The 8,332-nt window shown below is 55.8% G+C and overlaps 1 protein-coding gene across 2 annotated transcripts; it reads right to left on the minus strand.

The window, feature by feature from the left end:
* Positions 1-3,235: 3,235 nt before the first annotated feature.
* Positions 3,236-8,220, minus strand: LOC114023940 (BTB/POZ domain-containing protein KCTD12-like). Of its 2 annotated transcripts, XM_027836714.1 has the most exons (4): positions 8,138-8,220; positions 7,753-7,866; positions 6,308-6,476; positions 3,236-4,570 (listed from the first exon to the last, which is right to left on the minus strand). In XM_027836714.1, the coding sequence occupies exon 4, from the start codon at positions 4,554-4,556 to the stop codon at positions 3,705-3,707; it is 852 nt and encodes a 283-aa protein (XP_027692515.1). In that variant the 5' UTR covers positions 4,557-4,570; positions 6,308-6,476; positions 7,753-7,866; positions 8,138-8,220; the 3' UTR covers positions 3,236-3,704. The 2 variants fall into 2 exon arrangements, with proteins under 2 accessions (XP_027692515.1, XP_027692516.1); XM_027836715.1 differs by lacking the exon at positions 8,138-8,220 and having other exon boundaries at positions 7,753-7,883.
* Between the last annotated feature and the right edge of the window lie 112 nt (positions 8,221-8,332).

Here is an 8,332-nt window from a genome sequence, read left to right on the forward strand (position 1 = left end):
AGAGTGTTGCACACAGAGAAGGAGCCAAGTAAGGCCTCATCTTACCCTTTTTTAAGGGCACTCCACATGACAGTGGTGAGGGTTCTAGCCTTGACAGCTCTTGATGGAAATACAGGAGCCAGGAGGTAAAAAGCTCCAAATGCCAAAGAAGCTTATCTTGTATTGAATCCTGGGGGCAACAGGAAGCCCTAGAGTATACTGAGTGGGGGCGGGGGAGGGTGACATAGTCAATCTGTATTTTAGGAAAATTACTTTGGTGGCTGAACAGAGGATGGACTGGAGTGGGGAAAGACCTGAGGCAGGCAGACCCTTCCCCTTCCCCCACCCCCAGGCAGCTACTGCACCAGGGAGGTGACCATGTCAGAAGAGAGATGTTGGAAAGGTAAAAATCGACAGGCCTTAGCAATAGTGTGGATACGGAGGGTGAGAGGGAAGTGAGTCCGGGCCATCTCCTACGTTGTGATCCTGAAGCACTGGGGGGATGGGGATGACCCTGTAATAGAGAAGTAATAGAGAAAGGGGCAGGGAGGAGGGTTTGGGAGAGAGAATGAGTTCCATCTTAAACATACTGAGTTGAGTGGACATGTAGTACGAGATGTCTGAGAAGGCAGATGGAGGTGCGAGATTGGAGGTCAGCAGAGAGCCTGGAGGAGGAAAGGGAGATCTGAGAATCCTCAGCCTAGATCAGTGATAAGGCAAGGAGGCAAGGGACCCAAGAGGATGGTGTAGAATGACTCTGGTTCACCAAGGGCTCAATTTAGGGAAGGGAAGAGAGAGTAGCCAGTGAAGGGGGGATGGGCTGGGAAAGAGCTGAGGGGTCACAAAGAGGATGAAGCGGAAGCTGTGGATAGAGGGAGAGCTAGAAAAGGCTGTGATTGGGTGAAGGACCTTCACAGATTGTGAACACGGAAGGGCAGCACTTGTGGGGGATGACAAGGGTCCAACCACCTTTGTGTGTGGCTAAGGTGTGGGTGGGAGTAAGTCATGGGAAACAAGTTAAGGAACTGGGAGGGTCCAAAGGAATGTTAACACCTTCTGTGTGAGGGCAGGCCCTGGGGAGGAGAGAGAGAGACTGGAGGAAGGAAGGGGGAGGTGTCCTGGGGGGTCAGTAGACAACAGCCACCAGAATCTGCACTCTCCCTGGGGGTGGCACTGGGGCAGCCCAGCTTTCCTTCCCGAAGCCAGGCCTCCAATGGCAGGAAAGGCCCTCACAAAGGGTCTGTCACAATGGCCCAGCTCTGCCTGGAGAGCTGGGCCTGCCCGGTTCACAGCCTTCCTTTTCCGCAGACGAGAACCCTGAAGGACTTCCCTGTCCTTCTCCCAGAGAGCCTGAATTTCCACCCCAGACAGAGGCTGAAGGTGGAGATGGAGACAGGAAATTGTTTCTAAGCATGTGCTAGACCTTAATTGCTTTCAAATTTGGAGTCCAAATAAATCCCCAGGGTGTGCCCAGTCCAAAGAGAGGATGGTCTCTAGTAATGCAGGCATTACTGTCATTTTCTTAATGGATATCTTAGCAAAGATGCTGATGGCCAGTTGTCAGGGGGAGGTGCTTGAGCCTTCATCTGGCCCAGGTTTAGGGTAGTGGGGTGAGGGGAGAGATCCTAGACTTCAGAGGCCATTGAGGCCAACACCTTCGTTTCACAGATGAGGAACCTGAGACCCCAGGGAGCCCAGGAGCCAAGGCCATGGGGCAGGGGCATGTGTGGGGGGCTGGCTTGGGAGGCTGCAGCCCAGGCTGTTCTCCCACCCCCACTGTCCTTTCCCACTCTGAGATTTACAGCAATTAGGTGATGTGGTGGGCCGCAGGTATTGTTGTCCTGACTTTAAAGAGCAGGAAACTGAGGCTTGATCCGGGGATTATGACCTTGGTCCCATGGCTGTCAGCACGCTGCTTGTGGGGCTAGGCCATGCCACAAGGAGAGCAGCCTGATGTGGGGCAGGCCCTTCCTCTATCTGGACACAGCTGCCTCAAGAAATGCTATCCCCTTATATTTGCCAACCTTCCCATGCTGGGTCAAACGGACAGAGACGAAAGTCCTCACTGAGTGGCTGGGCTGATCTCAAGCCAATAACCTGGGCATTTATGGGATACTCCCTAGCTAGCCAGTACATCCTCCAGCTACCTCTGGTCTCTCCCCACCCCCCCACCCCCCACAGCTCCTGGCAGCCTCTCCCTGTGAGACCATGAGGATGCCTGGGATGGCTAGAGTGGACGGTGCAGGAGGCCGGGGATGGCTACGGTGGATGAAAACAGACCACTTGGATGCTGTGCACAAAGCAGGAGAAGGAGCCACTGGACAGACCCCAGGCAGAGGGTGGTCCAATGTTACCATACGCTCCTTCACCCAGATGGCCAACATGCACTGTGCCTCCCTCCCCAGGCTTGAAACACAGATTCTTGGGATGACTGAGCTGGAAGAGGCCCGTCATTATTTTATATAGAGAGCTGGATTGGGGGCCCGAGGACCCAGGCTCAGATCCTGGTTCCACCACTTACTACCGTGTGACGTGGGGCCACTCACTTCCTCCCCTAGGCCTCAGTTTCCTCGTCTGTAAGATGAACTAAATGCCCTAATGCCCCTTTAAACACAGAAGGCGCAGAGAAGGGGAGGGGACTAGAGGTCTGATGGCCTGGCTAACCTGCTCAGGCTTCAGCTGGGGGTGTTGAGTAGGGTCAAGAATGTCTAAAGGGAAGGCCAAAGCCCGGCACACTGATCGCCAGCCCAAGAGCCTTTCAGGGCACTCCTAAGGCGGACACAACAAGAACAAGTAAGGGCACCAGCCAGTGCCATCTCTGTAGCACCTTATAGTCCAATGAGATCCTCTGGCGATCATGGCGGAGGCTCCGGGCTGTGCAGCTGTTTCCCCACAGGTCCTGCTGAGCAAGGCCACGTGCAGAGGAGGTGAAGAAAGAAGTAGAGAAGGAAAGGAGGGCTCTTTATTGGTCTTCCTTTATTGCAGCCTTGGGCCAGCCAACATCGAGACACTGGAGACAGACTTTGCCCTCTCCCCATTCAGGTCCAGCTGGGCCTTTATTTGCCCTTGTTTACCCTGAGCCCTTAACTCACCTTGCACTCCGCAGCCTCTGAGGACCACCAAGGCGTAAATCCTCTGGACTGCTCATCCCCCTCCCTTCCTCTCCTCCTCTCCCCTGTAGCTGTTTTACTGACCTTTGCCAGAAATCCCCCCCCCCCCCCCCCTCCCCCCCCCCCCCCCCCCCCCCCCCCCAAATGCCCAGCTGCTTAGGGCCCTCTAGTTCACCTTGTGGGACCGTGAAGATATTTCTGGAGAGGGAATCTGGAAGCTGCTGGACCCTTTGACCACCCCACCCAGGGCCCAAGGCATCAGGTTATATAAATCGCAAAGTGTATAAGCAAATCCACAAAAAGGTGCTGAGGAGGAGGTGAGGGTTGGCAGCCTTGGGGTTCCACCTTTCCTCCATGGCATTCATCTCCCAACCTCCTCCGCCACCCCCTGCGTTGGTTCCCTGACCCGCCATAGCAATACGTATATATGTACAGTCGTATACATCAGAGCCTGACAGAGCCTCCACGACTCAAAGTCACCACTCAAGGCCAAGATCCAAGGAGAACCAGGGTGCTGGAGTGGGGAAGTGACTTTAGGGACAGTGAGCCAGGGGCTCTGGAGAAAAGAGCTGGGCCTGGCCCGTGGGGGGGGGCGGTGGGCCTTCTGTCGGGTGATCACTCACGGTAGAAAATATACTCGGTGTAAGAGGTCCAAATCTTGTCATCAGCCTGGTCCTGAGCACAGGCACAGGTGCCCGTAGAACTCGATGTCACCATGTGGAAGCCGGCGCTGGCCAGTTTGTCAAAGGCTTGTTCTAGGTAGTTGAATTTGAGGTAGTAGCGGGAAGTATACCGCTCAGGAGGGCGGTCAGGGTCCCGACTCTCGTTCAGGGTTTCCCCAAATACTTCTTTGGCCAGCGAGATCTTGCCACACACCATGATGCGGGCCACACGACGAAATTTGGCATCCGTTTGGCTATCCCGGCCTAGGGTATAGGAACCCCGGTAGCCAAGGGTGATGTAACCACCCTTGCGGGTGGCCACAGCACCGGCCCCGGTTGTCCCCGGGGAGCTGCCTGGGCCACTGGTTGAGGCAGATGAACCCGAGCCATGGTTGGGGTATTGCTCTTCTGAGTCATTTGCCCGGGAGTCATCTGCCATGGAGCTATTGTTCCCAGTCTCGGGGGCCAGGATCTTGACAAGATCTGGCAGTTTGAAGTACTCGGCCTCCCTCTTGAGCCTGCTCCGCTCGGGAAAGTGGTCCGGCAACACCAGCTGGTGGTCTCTCATATAGTCTAACACATAACGAAAGAGGAAGCCGTCTCGATCCACGAAGAACCGCCCTTTGTTGTCATGGGACAAGGACAGGGGATTCTTCTGACTGAACATTTCCCAGAGCAGCGAACCTTGGACGCTGACCAGGGTGGGGTAACGAGTGATATACACCTGGCCCCCCACATTGAGTTCGATGATCTCGGGGAAGGTAGCGAACTCTTCTCTGACTTGGGCATTGTGCACTACGGCCATAATGACCTCTTTAACTGCAAAGGCAAAAGAGACTCGAAATTATGGGGGGAAACGATCCTACCGGCAGTGGGGATGTGCTGGCGCTACCCACAGGCCCTTCTCAGGCAGCCCAGCAGAGCAGCATGGGATCCACTTGGTCATGGGTGTGCCCGGTGTTCTCAGAATGCACTTCAGGCCAAGCAATGCTACCACAACAGGAAGTCCACATTCTGCCTCCTTGCTCCCTCCCTGCTTAACCCTTGAAGGTCAAGCTGGAATCCCAGGCTTCTTAAGAGCAGACACTCCTTCCCCAAGACCTTGTCTACCACCACCTCTAATAGGGATTGCTCCCAAATCTCCCAGGCACCCAGTCTCCAGTCCCATATCTCTAGCTTCTGGATGAATAACTCCATTGGATTTATTCACCATCCATCCATCGGATGTCCCACCACTCAGCCAGGCTTGACTCCTAAAGGGGATTATTTCTGCCTCCCTCCACACCTCCCCATTTCTCTGAACCCTACCCTATCCTGCCAGGCCCAGATCCCCAGCATACACTTGTCGAGCAGGAGGACTGAGGGCCTGGTCCCTCACTGCCTCTCTCCCTCCTACATGAAGCCCAGAGTATCAGAGCTGAAGGGGACAAACCCCTCCATTTTACAGAGGAGGAAACTGAGGCAGCACAGAGAGGTATTGCACACAAGAAATGACAATAGTCTAGATTTGAACCCAGGTCCCCCGGGGGGGGGGGGGGTTTAGTTGAAAAGATGGCAGAGTTTGGAGTCAAAGGACCTGGATTCAGATTCAGACTTTCCTCCGGTGCCCATCTATGATTTTGGATGAGTCGTTTGACCTCTCTGGATTCTGTGAAATGGTCCAGATGAGAGGCAATGAAGGCCTGAGCTAAGGGGCTGTGTGAGTGCCAGGCACTGTGGTAAGCACTTTACAATTGTGATATCACGGTTTCCTCCTAACGACCCTGAGAGGCAGCCATTCATCATTATCTCCATTTTATGTTTCGCTTTTGGTTTGTTTGTTTGTGTTAGTGAGGCAATCTCAATTAAGTTATTAAATGACTTGCCCAGGGTCACACAGCTAGTAAGTGTCAAGTGTCTGAGGCCCGATTGGAACTCAGGTCCTCCTGACTCCAAGGCAGGAGCTCTATCTACTGCATCACCTAGCTGCCCGTATCTCCATTTTATAGTTGAGGAAACTGAGGCACACAGTGGGGAAGTGACTTGTCCAGGCTCACACAGCTAAGAAGTGTACATGAGGCTGGATTTGAATTCAGGACTTCAAGACTCCTGGCCCAGCCCAGCTGCCTTTCAATAGAGGTAAGGGGACAATAAGCTGGAGAGATAGTATCCGGATAGGACTGACAGAATTTGTGAAGTGATTAGATATTGGGGGGGGGGTGGGGGGGAGAGAGATGTCAAGGGTTGGGAGTCTGGAGGACTAGGAGGGTGCAGACATTCCTTCACAATAACAGGAAAGCTGTGAAGGGAGTGGGGGTTGGGGGGGGGAAAGGTCAGAAGTCCTTCGATTTTGAAATTCTCTAAAAACCAAGGTTCAGCATTTTCCATGACCTCCCTGGAATTAGGGAGACCCAGAAGGGAAGAGTCGCCTGGTCTCTGTCACCTGTCAATCAATCTATTGGTATTGATATAAACAAGCACAGTTCCAGAGAAATACACAGCGGGCTCTGTTCCCCTGGCCGGTTCACCACTTCCACTGAGAACATCAAAGTTTCCCTGGAGAGGGCAGCCTCTTACCTGGTTAATTGCCTTCTAGTCAAGGTTAGTTTTGTGATATGTTTGGAGGGTTTGATGAACAGGCTGGAAGCTGGAAGCCCCTTAATTCATGATTTTCCTTAGTGAGTGTCTCTCCTTAAACAGCTGGCCCGGCTGCTGGATCCTGCTGGTCTGAGCAGCTCCCGTTCAACTGAGGGAGGGAGGAGGGGAGGGGAGGAGGGAGGGAGAGAGGGAGGGGCTTGGTTTTTCTGTGATTCTGATGTTGGCAAGAGCATCGCTGGCAAAATTCTAGTGATGATGGCATCATTGCTAGGCAACAGGTGAGCCACTGAGAGCCCAGCCTGGCCCACTGCAGGAACAGCTGTGGTCCAGCCTCTGAGCCATAACCAGCCGGGAGAGCCAACTAGCTCCTTGGAAAGTGATCATCAAACTTCCTCGTGTCCCTCCAGGCCCCACTGGTGGCTGCAAAACTCAGAGGAGAGCCAGATGGGTCCTTGTCTCAGCAAAGACGGCCCTTTCTCATCAGCCCCAAAGAGGACAAAACTGGACCTTCAGCTCGAACTCTGAACCCTCAGCTAAAGCTGTTCCCAGTATGGGCCCATTTATAGGAACTCCCTCCACCGAGGCAGGGGGAAGTCCCTCTCTGCCTTCTTGGCTAAGGCTTAGGGCTCAGAAAGGTAAAGAGACTTGTTCAAGGTCACACGGGCCAGAAGTGTGGCCGGTGAGGTTTTAACCCAGGCCAGCTAGCTCCTCTTTCTGGTGGTCTGCTTTTTACTATCATCCCTGTCAAACTGCAGATAATGGGCAGCGATGAGTGGGCTGGAGGTATCGGGAGAGATCGTGGGCTTTCAAGTCAAGAGACCTGCGTTCTCTGATCTCCTCGGCTCTCCTTAACTATCTGGGGGAACTTGGGAAAGCCCCTTGTGTTCTGCACCTCCAGGTCCTGGGGCTTAGACGACCCCCAGAGCCCTTCCGGCTGTCCCCCACTCGCCACTCCATTTCCTCTGGTGCTCCCCACCTCGGCACAGGGCTGGCTGGGTAGACGGCTGCCCCCTCGCTGGGCTGGGCCACTCCGCACCGCCCCTCCACCCCTCCTCCTCCAGCCCCCATCGGGGTCCGACTAGGGCTGGCTACCGCAGCTGGACTGCGGGCCCCTCTCCATGGCGGCGGCGGTGGCGGCCGAGTTGGGGGGAGGCCAGGCCAAGCCAGGGCAGCGGCTGCGGCCCGAGCGGACCTCTGCAGACCTGCCTGCGGCTCCCACCCCCACCCCCAGCACACGCAGGGCAGCACGTGGACTCCTTCCTGCTGCAATCGTTTCTGCAGCCCCAGCGTTAGCCCCCTCCCCGGCTTGGAAATTGGGAGCCCTGGGCCAGCCCGCCCCCCCACACTCCGTTCCCGTCCTTCAGGCTGGCCGTGGCTGGGTTCCTCTGCCCCCCCCCCGCCAGCCGCCAGCCCCAGCCTCGTACCCAGTTTAGCGAAGGCGAGCTGAGGATCTGCAAGCCTGGTGGGGGCGCCCCCCTTCTCAGGCAGTGAGCAGCTCTGTGATCCGAGACAGGCGGACTGGAGCCCCAAGGGTCGAACTGCAAGTGAAGGCAGGAACAGTCGTCAGTGGTGAGTAGAGCCTCCCCGCCCCTCCCCCGGCCCCCCCACCCCCCCAAGCTGCAAAGAAAGGAGCAACACTTCAATAAGTTGGTAAAGGGCATGAGGCAAGGGGGCCTGGGGGATGTGGGGGAGTCCGGTCAAAGACCCCCCGCACACACGCCCCGGCCCCCTTCCCTCCCCAGCTTCGGATCCACTGCAGGGATTGGGGCCGGTCCCACAGCAGACGAGCAGCTGCCGTGCTTGCCCTACCTGAGTCTCTCTCAGCAACGCTGCGGCTGCTCACAGGGTTTCTTCAGCTCCCCGCTGCTCCATGGCCCCCAACCCTGGCTCAGCTGCCACTTGGCCTTCTCCCACTAGCCTCCCTCCCAAGTGGAGACTGCGAGCAGCGCGAGCACCAGTGAGAGAGAGAGAGAGAGAGAGAGAGAGAGAGAGAGAGAGAGAGAG

The sequence above is a fragment of the Vombatus ursinus genome, unplaced genomic scaffold (assembly GCF_900497805.2).
Source record: "Vombatus ursinus unplaced genomic scaffold, bare-nosed wombat genome assembly UNPS02014819.1, whole genome shotgun sequence".
Classification (NCBI taxonomy): Eukaryota; Metazoa; Chordata; class Mammalia; order Diprotodontia; family Vombatidae; genus Vombatus; species Vombatus ursinus.

What these genes read in the sequence shown, in the direction of transcription:
- LOC114023940 (XM_027836714.1), bottom strand. Translation starts at nt 4,556, where the DNA reads ATGGCCGTAGTGCACAATGCCCAAGTCAGAGAAGAGTTCGCTACCTTC.